The sequence below is a fragment of the Rousettus aegyptiacus genome, unplaced genomic scaffold (genome assembly GCF_014176215.1).
Source record: "Rousettus aegyptiacus isolate mRouAeg1 unplaced genomic scaffold, mRouAeg1.p scaffold_m13_p_18, whole genome shotgun sequence".
NCBI lineage: Eukaryota > Metazoa > Chordata > Mammalia > Chiroptera > Pteropodidae > Rousettus > Rousettus aegyptiacus.
The window spans coordinates 16,246,160-16,261,265 of NW_023416293.1; the positions used below are offsets into that span (position 1 = coordinate 16,246,160).

General features: G+C 62.6%; 1 protein-coding gene across 11 annotated transcripts in view; it reads right to left on the reverse strand.

Moving 5' to 3' along the window:
* Positions 1-15,106, reverse strand: part of SIPA1L2 (signal induced proliferation associated 1 like 2) — a 151,788-nt gene that overhangs the window by 21,330 nt on the left and 115,352 nt on the right. For 9 of the 11 annotated variants that reach the window (XM_036235569.1, XM_036235573.1, XM_036235575.1 and 6 more), the window contains 6 exons: positions 10,092-10,331; positions 7,738-7,923; positions 6,749-6,849; positions 6,354-6,457; positions 4,214-4,587; positions 1,127-1,351 (listed from right to left, as the gene is read on the reverse strand). In XM_036235569.1, coding sequence (XP_036091462.1) covers positions 1,127-1,351; positions 4,214-4,587; positions 6,354-6,457; positions 6,749-6,849; positions 7,738-7,923; positions 10,092-10,331 — 1,230 coding nt within the window. The remainder of the gene's footprint in view (positions 1-1,126; positions 1,352-4,213; positions 4,588-6,353; positions 6,458-6,748; positions 6,850-7,737; positions 7,924-10,091; positions 10,332-15,106) is intronic. The other 2 variants (XM_036235578.1, XM_036235579.1) reach the window with 2 other exon arrangements.

Here is a 15,106-nt window from a genome sequence, read left to right on the forward strand (position 1 = left end):
TGCAAGACCGTGTCACGAACCAGTGTATTAAAGTGCACACTCTTGGGGGGCGGGGGGTTCCCGACTGGAAAAGGTCCACACGGGCTGCTGACCCCTTTCCCTGACTCTGCAGGGGAGCCCTGCGCCGAAACACAGCGCTTACACCCGACGTGCGAAACGCTCCACGACCATTTCCCAGAGAGTAAAAGGCCTGGGATGAATCCCTGGGGAGCACACAGCAGGCTCTGTTAGAAGAGCCAACGTCATCGTGAGGACATTTGCATTTGTGACAAAAAGCGTAGTTATCTCTATAAAATTACTTCCTAAGCAGCTCACTTGCAATCACTGACGTGATTTTTTTTTAACAAAAAGATTCCATGTTCAGTTTCAGATAGAAATGCTTTTCCACTTGGAAGGCAACGTCAATGCTGGCCACAGCTACGCGGTGAGGTCGTTTTTTACGGGACAAAAGTGGTGCTGGTTCATTAACCAGCTTAAACCCTGGAGTCCTCTGAAACCCGCGTCCCCGGGCACCGCAGGGCCCCCGCGCCTGGGGACGCTGTCGGAACATGCAGACACAGAAGGACGCGGGGGCCTCAGGATTTAGTGCACGAGAGCTTTGTCTTTAATTCTCCACTCTAAAAATCAAGCAAACCCACAGCTACACAGCTCTGCCCAGCCTTGCTTTCCAAATCTTGAAACGTGAATTCCTGTCTCGTCAAAGAAGAACAAGCAGCGTTTCCACACATGTAATAAATTATCGGTATTTCTTCTCTTTCCTTTTCTCAAACACAAGCAGAACAGCCCCCCCTTGCTGCCCCCACCAAGCCTGACGGCTGGAGGGGTGATCACGGCCACGTGACGGGGGCCGGTGCCGGTTCTTTTCTGATGCCACTTACACAGCAATTTTAAAAAACGCACACGGACTCTGGGACCCCAAGTGTCCCGAACTGGCTGAGTCAGGCTCTGTACTCACAGGACTGCGAGCGCACGACCCCGGCCTCCCTACTGCAGGCAGCTGTTTGAATCTCAGAGCCAAAAACAGGATTTCTTTCATTACAAAATATAAATGCAACAGTCAAATACGTTTGCTCTGCCGACCCCGTGACGTGCCGGGCTGCCCAGGATGCCCCGCCGGCCACCTTACCCTGGACACTCGGCCACGTCGGGATCCTCGGGCGGCGGGCTGCCTTCCGACTTCTTCCAGCCGATGACATACTGGTTCGCTGGCCCCTGTCTGTGGTAGGGCTTGGACACGGACCCGGGGGTCGGGGGGCCGCTGCTGTGAGCCACGATGTAGACTGTGGACGTGTCCAGGGAGCCGGTGCCTTTGGGACAGTGAGGCAAAGGGCTTCCCGCGTGGCGGGAGCCGCTGGGGAGAAAGACAGACGGAGGCTGCAGCGCGGGGCCGGCACGTCGCCACGTCACAGCCGTGCCCGCTCCTGTCCCGCGAGCGGGCGGGACCGCGGGGAGCGCGGCAGGGACGGGGCGCCTGGGCTCCAGGGGCTGCACCCCGGCGGGGCAGCTACCAGGAAAACGGGCACCAGGCTTAAGCGGATGCTCTAAAGTGTGGCTTCAAAGCCCCTGTCAACTCAGAACTGCAAGAAAAAGACGTCTGGGTGACCAAGGGTCCGCTCACTCAGCACGCGCCTCCACGGCATCCAGCCCATCGGAAGCCCTTCCTGACGGTGTGAACCGCCAGCCAGTGCACGGTCACCGTGCTCGGGAACACCGGCCTCGGAGCCCCGCAGCCGCGCCCGCTTCTGCTGATAAACGAAAGCGCTGGGAGAAACTCCCCCCGACGTGACTCCGGGTTCCAGCTCCCTAACGAGGCGCCTCGGAGTCGGCCGCTTCACAAACCTTCTGAGCTTTGAACAGGACGGAACAAAGTCATAAAATCCCAAGACGGTTTTTAGAGTATGGCCAATTTCAACTGTCCCTGACATTAAAACGGGAACAACTCAGGTAACTAAAGTGACTGAGAACACGTCTGTTCTTCCGGTTATTTACTACTAAATGTGTTGTATGTTGAATAACTAAAGAGAGCTGGTAAAAACCGGTAGAAGCTTCTATTTAAAAACGACCCCTGCGCCCGAGGCCTCCTCCCCGTCTGCTGTCCCTCCTCCTGCTGAAAGGACATCGGTTTTTCTCCTGGGAAGCGGCGTTTCTCACCAGCCTTCAGCCGCACGGCATGGGGGGCCTGGCCCCGGGTCCTGCCTGCCTTGAACAGTGGCACCCCCGTCACCATGGGTACGGACGAGCCGCTGGGGGAGGCGCATCTCCTGAGGGGGCTTCTGCAGGTCTGAGCGGAGCTCGCCTGCTTCCTGCGGCAGAGCAGCGCGAGCACGGCGCGGTGACACTGTGACTCGGCCCCTCTCAACCGCCGGGACGGGGACCAGACCTCAGGGGCTGCCGCGTGGAGCCCAGGACGGGGGGCCCTGGCCGTGGGTGACGTCGTCCGAGCTGCTGCTGGCTCGGTGGTTCTGAACTCTCCGGTTACGTGAGCCGAAATGCTGCCCTACTGCGTGAACCGGTCAGCGTGGAGTTTTAGCTCATGACAAATGGCCCTGAGAGCCGACCGTCCCATGACACCGATGACGGTGGCACCGCGGGACAAGGCAGCGGCGAGCACGCGTGTGAGCGGGTGACACCCTGCCAAAACGAAACGCCACCTGGACGCCCCCCGCCCCGACCGAGCAGGCAGGGCGAGTGGCGTGCACGCCGGCTGCGGCCCGCGGTCCTGCGCTCTGGGCCCCGCGCTCTGGGCCCCCCCTGACTGGCGCTGGCACGCCTGTTGCAGCCGCACGCCGAGACGGTGACGTGCGCCCCTCACTGGCGGCCTGAGGCGGGGAGAAGGTCCGGGCGGGCAGTGCCTCGGCCTCCGTGTCAGGGAGAGCGGGGGCACAGGGGCTGTCGCGTGGCCCCTGCGTGAGCACCGGCGCTCAGACCTGCTCCCGCCACGGTCCTCCCGCGGCTGGGCACCTGGCTGTCCCCAGCACTGGGCGGCTCCTGGATCAGGAAGGGCCATGGAGGCGAGGACGACGCCCGCGGCCGTGGGTGGGCAGCAGTCACGTCCTGCCACAGCCGAACCGGGAGCAACGCGCTCCCCTGCCTCGCCTCCGAAGGCGGGAATCCCGAACTCTGCATTCCAAAATCTCTGCGCGGACTGGCGTCGAGCAGCAGCTCAGCGCGCCCGGCGCTGCGCACTAAACGTCTCCAGCTGCAACGTGGTTCCTGCGCGTTCGGCTCAGCTTCACCGCTCAGAAGCGGAGCCGCCGACCCGCACGCACCTCGCGGCCGCGCGGGAGACCTCGGTCCCTTCCTCTTTCCATCTTTTGTTCCTTTTCCTGTTTCCTGTGTCCGTTGCAGGTGGCACTGGGTGTTAGTTTGTATCAGTTTCAGTGTACGGCGTGGTCAGACGTTTGTGTAACCGACGAAGGGTCCCCCACAAGGCGTCTTCGTCCCACCCGGCTAAGCGCAGCCTGACGATGTCACCGCCTGCACCCCGTGCCGCGCCGACGATGTCACCGCCTGCACCCCGTGCCGCGCCGACGATGTCACCGACTGCACCCCGTGCCGCGCCGACGATGTCACCGCCTGCACCCCGTGCCGCGCCGACGATGTCACCGCCTGCACCCCGTGCCGCGCCGACGATGTCACCGCCTGCACCCCGTGCCGCGCCGACGATGTCACCGACTGCACCCCGTGCCGCGCCGACGATGTCACCGCCTGCACCCCGTGCCGCGCCGACGATGTCACTGACTGTACCCCGTGCCGCGCTTCACGGCCCCCGATCGTTTCGTAACAACCGATTCGCACTTCTTGATCTGTCCCCTTTACACCTGCCTCGGGTCTTTCGTCTCGCAAGCGGCCTCGGGGACAGAGCCGGGCACGCACCTGCACCGCTGGGCCCACGCACAGACAGCCCAGAGGCCACCCCCAAACTCCAGAGTACTGTCCAGCTGGCCGCCATTTCCCCTAACGAATTAGGGCCCAAGGACAGAACTGGGGGAGACAAGTGGCCTGAGAGCAATTCACATCTACTTAGTTCTCTCTCAAATTTTAAGAGAAAGGAAAACAAAACACAGTGACCCACAAGTGCAAATCCCGCGACGAGCCTTGAGCCAGGCTGCTGAGGGGGCGAGTGACGACCTGTCTGCGGTGCGCGCTGCTCCCGCCCCGGCCCCCCCAGTCCCCCCGCCCCCCCACAGGCGCGGGGCGCCCAGGCACCCACCTGGAGTGCGAGGAGACCTCGCTGAGGTCGCCCAGGCTCCCGCTGGCGCCGCTGGCGGCGAGGGCAGGCGCGTAGCCGTGGACCGCGTACAGCTTTGCCTGCTCGTCGTCGTCGGGGCCCGCGAGGTCGCCGGTGTCCGCCCACGGCTCGGCCCGGCTGTGCACCAGGGCCCGGCCGCCCAGCAGGTGCGCGGGGGCCAGGCACGGCGCCGTGTCGATGCCGCTGTCAGTGGAGGCCCCCTTCGCGTAGGCCAGGCCCAGCATCTCGGGGTCTGTCAGGTCCCCGGACCCGAAGCGCTTGTCCTCGCTGCTGCCGGAGCCGCTGCTGGACAGCGTGGCACTGCTCGAGGGGCTGCAGCAGCTCTTGTCTCCGACCTGGGGAGAGACGGAAAACCCTCGACGAGCCGCGCGACGCCCGCAGGCCCCGTCTCCGACCTGGGGGGAGACGGAAAACCCTCGACGAGCCCGCGACGCCCGCAGGCCCTGCACCACCATTCTGTGACCGAAGGCCGGCGGCCTGCGTCGAGCCGGCCTGTCAGTGCCATTTCTCCAGCAGCCTCAGGTGACAGGCAGCATCTGTAGCCACAAAGATTTTTTACCAAACCTACGTACACCGTTTTCTTGATGTGATGCCTAACGGCCGGGAGTCGGTGTAAACCTGACCGCGTGTACTGGGACACGGGGTGCAAGACTCGCGGGCTGTGACGCCCACTTCGCCGTGGGGGTGGGGACGCGAGTGTCCTGTCCTTTGCCCCTTTCTGAGATGATTAATCTCGCTGACTCGCGAAGCTATAGCCTGGGGCTGCTCACTCGAGCCCTTCCCGTCACCCTCCGCGTGAGCCAGTGATGGAATTTACTTGTAAAAAATATCCTGGTTTCATGCCGAAGTCCCCGATTTCTAATCCCTTCCATAATTCATCTTAAGTTAAATGCGTATCTTTTCAAGACTTTGTTCAATTATTTGCTCATGAAGCACAAAAGTGTTGTCACAGTGTCATTCACCGGAAGAAAACCCATGAGGGTTAAAGCTGAGAAAGCCCACGGAAATAAACAAAAGCAGCCTTTTATCCAGAAAACGCTCCTCTGACAAGTCATAGTGCCAGCCCTATGGAGCGCCGATTGGCGGCACCGTGGAAGGACACTGACTGTCACTTAGCACCTCTCTGTGCGCGCATCACTGAGCTCACGTGCGTAATGTGTGGATTAACGTGCGGCACCAGCAAAGTCGTCTGCGTGACGCACGCTGTAGCCACAAAGCGCCGAGGCAGCATGGGCGAGCCACCCCGGGAGCCTGGGGCTGACAAGGTGGGCTCTGCCCACGGGCGTGCGGCGGGGGCCCCGAGACGAGCAGTCCCCGTCTGGTGGCTGTGCCACAGCCCGGGGACGCTGACAAGACCCGGAACTCAGTGAAGGGCCGCGGGTCACGAGAACGAGGCGCGCCCTGATCTTCCCAGGTGGCCGGGCCTTGTCTCCTCCCATCCAGTCCTGTCGGACCCGCAGCAAACGCCCGTGGCCTTTTAATCGGACAGGACAGTCTCGAGCCCACTCCCGCCCCGCCGCCCCGCGCTCACGCCACCCTTGGAGAGTCGCAAAGGTGGGATGGACAGACACGGTGGAGGGGCCCAGGGCAAGGCCCAGACACCTGGGGGCACGTCGCCTGAGTGACGCTGCTGTAAAGCTCCCCAGGGACACGTGACGGAGGAGGGACACAGCTCACGAGGGTTCTTCACCTGGAGTGTAACACGTAAGCTACTCGGAGCTGTTGGTCTTCCTTGGCTACAACCCGCCAGTCACGTTTTCACATTTAAGTGAAACTTCTGTTTCACTGAGCACAGACGCCTGGGAGGTCGCCCTCCAGGGCTGCCGGGAAGAGTCCACGGCCACCGCGTGCCCGCCCACCCACAGCGGGGTCCCCACCGCACGGTGCTCCTGCTGTGCCCGCAGTGGACAAATGGCGACGGGTTAAAAACAGGCACGCGACTCAGTAACTATTGTGCCAGGTGTCAAGGATCAGGAGGCTGAGGACATGATCGCGGCTCTCCCCGATGATTCGCCGGGTGATCCTTTCCCTGAGGTTCTTCATAGACCGAGGCGAGAAAAAAAACTTAGCAGAGCGACTGGTGCGTGAAGCAAGGACTCACGTGGGAAAGCTTGCTGGGGGAGTCTCTGCAGCTCCCGTCCTTCTGCAAGGCCCTTTCTTGATAGGAACTCAGGACTTTGGAGGACGTGCCGTGCCACTTGGTTTCTGCCGCACATAGAGAAAAGTTGACTATTTAATTCCTGGCATTAACCGAAGAACAAACGGTTTGGTAAAAACGAACAGGATGCGGCTCTAAGGCCTTGTGGTCTCGCCAGTGGACGTGCAGGGGCCGCGCCCCACGCGCCCCAGCACCGCCGGCCACGGCCGTGACACCGGGAGACGCGCTGGCGCGGCACCCACCGGATGCGCTGGGCGCGCGCGTGGAGGCCCGCGTGGCGGGACGGGGGAGGAACGGCCTCGCGCGGGGCGCGCGCCGCCCACCCGGGGGCCACCCACCTGGGGCTGGGCTTCCGTCCGCGCCGTCCTCCTGCTCCTGGGCCCCTTCGCAGTCCCGCGGGCCGGGGCCCTGGAGCGCGAGCAGCAGGGGAGACTGGCACCTGGGAAGAGCACAGAGCTGAGCCCGGCCTCGGCGCCTCGCCGCCCCTAGCCCGTCCCGTGTGCGCCGGCTCTCACGTGGGCCCCCGGGGGACATCCTAACGAGCAGCTGCCCTCTGGCCGGAAGCAGGCTCTGTCGGCCCAGCCCGGCCACAGGCTTCGAGCACCTGCACCTCGGAGCTCAGATAGGAGGAAGAGGCTCCCAGGAGAGACGTTTCCGTCAGTCACGGGGAGCGTCTCTTCCGCCGAAGGCCCCCCTCAGACCGGCCACTCCCTAGGCTACCTCTGTGCGGCCAGCTCCTTCTAACAGCAGAGGGGACACTCAGCAGTGAAGTAACACACGGGACATCGCCGCTGGGAACGCACGGCTGCAGCTACCCTTCATCCCCGGAGTGTGTGACCCCCGACTTAGCTTACGGGCCAGCCCAGAATGTCTGTGCCCCTGGGGCCTCGGCCCCGCCTGGGCTGCAGGCACCTGGACCCCCGCACACACACTGCGAGCCGCGGGAGGCATGGGGGGGGGGCTGCACCCGTCTCCTCTGACTCAGAGGAGCAGCAGGTCCAGGTGCGGCTGTGAATCCACGCCCCATCAGCAGTGTAAGTGAGGGGAGCACAGCCCGAGCCCCAGCCCGTGGTTCCCTTGTCATAGGACAGGGACAGGCGAGCAGTTCCCAAGTGGAGGCGGGGAGCTTGCTGGCCCGCGACCCCTCAGAGCCGCCCGGCACCTTTACAACCCACGTCGGCCCAGGAACGGAGGGCGCACGGCCACGCCTCCGCGCGCGTCACCGCGCCCGGCGAGGGCCCTGGGAACAGAGGGCGCGCGGCCACGCCTCCGCGCGCGTCACCGCGCCAGCCCCCCTCCCCCCGGCCAGCGAGGGCCCCGGGCGTACCCGTCGTGTCCCACGTGCGGTCTCCAGGGTCCGCTCCCGCCGGGTCCCGGGTCGCTGGAGGACGACTGGTTGCTGGGCGAGCTTCTGAAAGGGAGGCGAGTCATTAGCGGGGTGCTGAGTGCCTGTGGGGCGCAACGCCCTGACCCGGCTCGCTGTGTCTCACGAACGAATTCACTTTTGCAGCAGCTAAGAGGAGGAGGAAACGCACACTGCAGTGTGGACCAGCATGGGCTGTGGACACGCGAACAGTGACCCGGTGAAGCCGGGGTGTGCGGCGGCTCCCGGCTGGCGCTCCCCCGCGGGGGCCACGGTGCAGCAACGAGCCTGCGCACCCGGAGGTCTGCAGCGCAGACCGCGACCCAGGGCGGCACGGGGGCGACCCGAGGGCACGGGCCCATGAAACACCACCGCTGCTCGCTCTCTGACACCTGATGAAGGCGCGTGCACCGCCACGCCGGCAGCCCGCAGAGAGGAGGCGCCGGACTGCGCTAAGCGTGTTTCCACACACACATGACTGCAGCCGTGCGCACACGCAACATGCACACATGCGTGCAAACACACAGAGGCACACATGCCCACACACACGTACACATGCTCTCACACACACACGTACACATGCTCCCACGCACACGCACACATGCTCACAAGCACACGCTCACACACACGCTCATGCTCACACGCAGACACACGCTCACACGCACACATGCTCACACACACATGCTCACATGCACACATGCTCACACATACATGCACACGCACACACATGCTCACACGCACATGCTCACACTCGCACGCGCATGCTCACTTGCACAAACGCTCACACATACATGCACACACAATGCTCTCACACACATATACGCTCACATGCACACACGCGTGTACGCAGCACACATTCATATGAACACAGATGCTCATACATGTGCGCATGCAAATATACACATGTGCATGCATGCTCAAACATGCTCACATGCAGCACTCACATGCACGCATACATCACACACATACAGCACACATGCACACGTTCATGTACACACCTACACACATGCATGCATGTGCACACATGCACACACGCTCTCATGCACACACACAGTGCACGCACATGAACATGTTTGCACACATACATGCGCACACATATACACATGTGCATGCATGCTCACACACACACACACACACACACACGAACTCACTCCATGAAGATATGCTGACTTTCCATCTTGCTACTGGAACCCCCTCCCTGGTTTTTCCCTATAATCTTTTACAGCGGGAGGTTCTGAGGACCTCTCCCTTCCAGATGCCTACGCTTTACCTAAGCTCCTTGTGTGCATTTCCTTGACTATGAGGGGTTTATAAACTCAGCAGAACTTTGAGTACGGAGGCCTGGGGCCAAGTTGATTTAGTGCCCAGTTAAAGGAACGCCATTCCTGCACTGACTCTGGGAAGAATAACGGGAGAAAGCAGAGGAAGACCACGATTTCACTTATCGACTAATTCATACTCACGCAGGGTCACTACGTGCCAGGAACGGCTCTAAGCTGTTTACACACCTCGACCAGGCAACCCTCATGGCACCTGGAGAGGCCTCAGTCGTTACCAAGTTTATTTTCAGAGGAGGAAACTGGAGGCCGGGAGGGGACAAGTAACAGGCCCAGGTGACACCAGGCGAGCAACGCGGCTCAGCAGCCACGGTCGCAGCTCCAGGCTGGACTGGAGCCTGACGGCCGTTCTGAAGAAGCCCATGGTGTCTCCGTGGCCCTGACGTACGTGAGAGCTGAGAGGGGAGCAGTGCGCATTAGCACAGTAAGAGCACAAGGTCAGTTTTGTTCACGTAGGACAACGAATCCTCGCCAGCTTCTGATGCCCCTGGGTTTAGACCTAAAACAAGCGCATTCTCCCACCGGAAAACCACGCTGCACTCAGTTTGCTTAGAACGCGAGAGAAAAGCCAAGGCGTGCTCAGGGCAGAGGGCCCCGAGCCAGGACCCCCTGTGACAATGGCTAGCCACCGGCTCTGCAGCGCTGAGCGGCCCACGCCCACCCACAGGCCACGCACAGCACTCAGTGTCCTGCCCCAGAGGGTGCGGGGCGCGGCCGACCAGGGCTTGGGCATGGCCGACGGGGGCTCAGGACGGGAGGGAAAGCCTGGCCTGCCGCGGGGGCCCTGGGGGCAGACCGCGGCACGGCCAGCAGCAGGGCAAGTCCAAGGCCCCCGCGTCTGCGGCCCGCCCAGCGCCGCCCACAGCTTGTTCAGGACCAGCTGACCGACGACGACACAGCTGGACGAGGAGCCCCGGCCGCAGGCCGAGGTGCTGGCCAGGTCTGCCCAGGGCCGACCTGGAGGAAGCGGCTCCGCCTTACCTGGTGCCGTCCGGCAGCCTGCGGTCGAAGGAGGTGCTGCGGGGGATGGCGGGGGCCTGCGGGGGCAGCCGGGCGGGCGTGGCGGGCGCGGGCGCGGCCCGGGGCGGGGGCTGCAGGGCGGCGCTGGGCACGCGGTGCCACGCGGTGCTCCTGCGGAAGGGGGTCTTGTACTCGCAGGGCGTGCCCTCGCTGTCCAGCTTGTACTCCACCATGGGGATGCGGCACAGCTCCGAGCAGCCCCTGCGGAGCCGAAGACACGGTGAGGGGCGCCCGGCGCCGGGAGCGCCAGCCGGGCGAGGGCCCAGGCGGCGCTGAGCCTCTGGCCCACGCTGCAGTGACGGCGGGGACCTGTGGCGCAGCTGCCTGGTGGCCCGAACGCTGAGGGACAGGCAGGGCCACAGGGACCGACACCGGGCAGCACGGGGGCCCCAGCGCCCTCGGGCGTCACACCGTCAAACACGCCTCTGGGGACGCAGCGCCGCCCAGGGACTCGGGGAGGAAAGCCCGGAGACTCCCGTGATACGCTGCTCAAAGTGACCTGGGCAGGACCAGACTGGACCCCTGGCCGCCACGGTCCTGCCTGAGGACCCTAGAAATAAGACACCCCAAACTTACGTGAGTCCCTTTTAGGAGCGATGGAAAGGACGGGGGGGGGGGGAGACAGATGAGGGGGGAGGGGGGAGAAAGGCCCTGAGACCCAGCAGTGGTGTGAACAAAGCAAGGGCAGCCTCGGGCAACGCCGCGTGTCCTGTGGTCAGAGGCCAGGGGAAAGCCAGCCGCCCGGCACGCTGACTCCCCCCTTGCTCGGCCCCCGTGGGTTCGCTGCAGTGACCACTGTGTGACCCCACCCGGGGACAGCGGCACGGGCCAGCCAGAGCACGCCGCCCGCGCAGGGCGAGGCGCAGGGAACTCGCTGTGTCCGGGATGCCGGGGACAGAGCAGAGCCGAGAAGCCCCACGCCCCGGAGGCCCCCACCCCGCGGCTTCTCCGCGCTCCCGCGGGCCCTGCTGCTCCCAGCAGGCCCTGCGCGGCTTCTGCTCGCCTCCGCCTGCCTTCGCCCTTCCCCGAGCGTCGGCTTCACGCGAACCTTTCGCGGGGGATCCACGGACCGAACCCCGAACTCTTACGCACGCAGACACCTCACTGCCCAAGAGGGAAATGTCCCTCTGTGATCTTGCTTGTGGGGGCCGTTTCACACACGTGCCGAAACTCAACTGTGTGTGTGTCACACTCAATAAAGCTGTACAAAAGAACCTGTTAAAGGGAACGAATGCTTCCTTCTGTCCTGAAGCTGTATCCTTCACGAAGGCCCCGGGTGACACGCAGCTCAGAGGCGGCCGGTCTACTCGGCGACCAGAAGCGGGCCACGTCTGAGCTGGCGACACCGCCTGACCTGAGCGTGGACAGCGCTGGGCTGGCAGACTCCGACCGGTGTCTGTCTGTCCCCGTCTGGTCCCCGCCCCCCACGAGTCCCCTGAGATCTCCTTCCTGGAAACGTCGGTCTCGCTACTGGCTCTCAGGCACACCGACGGGCCCCCGCCTGACGCCCACGCGCTGTGCCCTTGTTACACGTCCTCCAAGCCGCTCTGCCGCGTGGGCTGACGAGGCCCTGACGTGGGCGGCATGAGCGAGGGACGAGCGGTTTCGCTGTAACTTAAATTTAAAAGCTAATGCTCAATTCATTTTTAAAGAATGTTTGAAATAACTTGGGTACGTGAACCCACTTTTGCAACTGTTAAGTTTTATGAAATCTAAACACAGCCAAGTATTTTGGATGAAAAATTTAACATCTAAACTGATCTGCTACAAGTGTAAAATACACCCTGAATTTTGAAGACTTAGTGCAAAAAATAACGTGAACTATCTAATAATTTTTAACATTTATCAAATGTTGAAATGATAATATTTTGGAGATATTAAAATGATAAAATAATTTCGCCTGTTTTTACAATATTTTTAACATGGCTACTAGAAAACCCAAAACTGGACGTCTCGCGGGACAGCCGCTGTGGCCACCTGGTCCGCCCACCGCTCCCTGTACAGCTTGTCCCCCAGCTGTCCGGCCCACCGTTCCCGCGCCTGGTGATCACATCTCCAAATCTGGCCAAAGGCTCGGCTCACAGCCCCGTCTCCACAAACCCCATGCACTCCGCTGAAGAGCACAAAGGCCAGCACGTCCCCGTCCACGTGGCTGAAGCCGCCTGTGTGCCCTGAGCACAAAGGCCAGCACGTCCCCGTCCACGTGGCTGACCCCCCTGTGTGCCCTGAGCACAAAGGCCAGCATGTCCCCACGCACGCGGCTGACCCCCCCGTGTGCCCTGAGCACAAAGGCCAGCACGTCCCCACGCACGCGGCTGACCCCCGTGTGCCCTGAGCGCACTGGCCGTGGCGCCTGCGGCCGCGGCGTTCACCCCCAGACAGCTCGCGGATTGCAGGCCTAACGCTCCCCGGGAGTCCGCCCCGTCCCCCAGGCGTGCCGGGGAGCGACTCGGCACAGGCCCGAGGCGGCTGCGACAGCTCGCTGAAACAGCAGAGAGACGCCCGGCGACCTGCAAAGCCGGATGACGCAGGGGACGGCCGTCGCCGCTCCCTGTGGTGACCTTACGGCCCTGAACCGGCGTGACGAGGAGGAGGACAGCGCCGTCCACGCTGCGCGAGGAAACCGTGACCGAAGCAGACGGCGGGAAGGGAGGAAGGCCAAGGGGCCGCGTGTGCGCGGGGGTCGCGCGCTCGCTCCGCGTCCAGCCGAGCGCGAAGGGCGCACGTCCTGGTCCGAGAAACTCCTTCGCCACCTCCTGCACGTCACGGCGCTGAGCCCCGCCGTCCTGTGCCAGACCGAGCGTCCTGAGCACACGACGGGCCGCGGGGGCTCGGGACTGACGCGGGGTGAAAGGGGGCGGGGCAGCCGGGCCGGGCGCCTGCGGGCCGCGCACCCCCTCGCGCCGCCCCGCGGCACGGCGCCGCCGCGGGCGCCAGGGACGCGGAGGCGAACCGGCCGCGGCCACGCGAGCTGCCCGGCTGCCCGCACAGCGAGGACCCCGCGGAGACGCGGCGCCCCGTGTGGAACGCAACGTCGTGCCTGCTCGGAACTCTGCCGCACGGAAAAGGGACCGACACGGAGCTCACACGTTCCTGTCACCTCGGGGGCGGAGCTCACACGTTCCTGTCACCTCGGGGGCGGAGCCAGGGCCGTTTGGAAATAACTCTGAGGACGGCTTTCCTACTTCACTTTCACACTGAAGGCCAGCCGGACCCGCTGCAGCCTCGGAGCGTGCTTCTGCACATTCAGCGAACGGGCCGCGAGCTGCACTTTTCTCCAAGGGAACCGGGTTAGGTCGGGGGGAGGACACTGTCACGAGACAGTACAGGACAGCGTCCGGAGCTGAGAGACAGGCGGAACCAGCTGGACAGGTCAAAAGGGCGCCCGGCACAGTGAACGAACAGAGGTCTGAACCAAGGGAGGTCCCGTGGGATGCAGACAGAGGCCCATGGGCAACAGAGGCCCGTGGGTGACGGAGGCCCATGGATCACAGAGGCCCGTGGGACACAGAGGCCCGTGGGTGACTGAGGCCCGTGGCTTCGGGGGCGGGGGCTGAGGTGGCGGCGAGGGCGCAGGCCCACGCAGAGGGCCAGGACACAGATGGCCCTGGTCTCAACGGCAGTGCTGGACAGAGGCTACTTCTCAGCTGACAAACTGACAGTGCTTAGAGCCAGGGGCGGAGGGAGGGTAGGAATAAAAATAATGTCCGGCTTTTCGGCTCGAGAGGCCGGGGGTCGCTGGCGCTGCTCGTGGAGAGCGGAGGGGGACGGGCTGGGGAAACCACGGAAAGGGGGGCCTCCGTTCGCCGCGGAGACCTGGCGGGGTGAACGGTTATTCACAGCTTAAGGCCCCTCCCCCAAGCAAAACTCTCCTCCCTCCTCCGGGCAAGTTCACATTGCTCTGGACTTACTGGCGGCGACACTTAAGTCATGGGCCCGGTTTCGCAAGCCCAGATTTACGCCGAGCGGCAGCGGCATTGCCACTGCTGCCAACGACACGCCGCGGCCCCACAGCTTTTCCTCGTGCACTTGCACTGTCCCCACGGGGTCTCTACTTACCTTTCCACCACGACTCCTGCAACTACGGATTCGCCCACCTGGCCGCCAACCCGCTTAGCAATCACAAGGGGGGATGGCAGAGTCAATGCCCAGACCCTGAGAACCTACTTGCCTTCCGCGCTCCCGGACGCTCGAAGCAAGCTACTGGATGTCCCGTGACCCCTGCCGTCTCGGAGGCGGCAAGTGCAGAGCAGGGGGCTTGCCATGCGGCCCGGGCCAAGGGCCCCGGAGCTACGTTCTCAGTGGAAGGGAAGTGAACCCTGCACCTCGTGGACCGAAGGGCACCTCTCTCTGCTGGGTTTCGAGTTTATTAGGTTTGGTATAAAAGAAAGCGTGAAGAAAGGGTGACAGATGGCTGCGTTGCACGCTGTATTAAATTTATGCTCAGGGTCTGTAGTCTTTAAGACGATGCTATAATTCAGCTCAAATCTTGGAAGAAAGACGCTTTGCAAATGCATAATCATGACTAATACTTGAGAGAGTGCCGACAAGAACTTGTGCGATGCCTTGGGGGAGGGAAGAATGAGGGTCATTTCATTTCCGGCCTCTTGCACGGTCACATGCAAATGATCACGCAACTCTACGAGCTGACACTCCTTTGCCCTAATAAAAATCAGCTATTCTCAAAAGAATGGCTTTATTTAAAAATCGAAATTAATTTTGTTATTGTGATTTTTTTACAGCAACTTCTGTTACAAGCTGGATGTTTGCTTTCTGACTTCTGACTCAGACGTCACATGAATACTACTAACTGGGACATATCACCCCCGATCAAGCCTGGTTCTGCTCACTCACACAAGCAGTTCCCTGAAGGGTGAATGCAGAAAACGCAACTGTTTTTAGGGGGCTGGGAAGAGGTGCAAAGTATGGATTACAAATCAGCCCACGGACGCCCTTGTGCCCACGGCTCACACCAG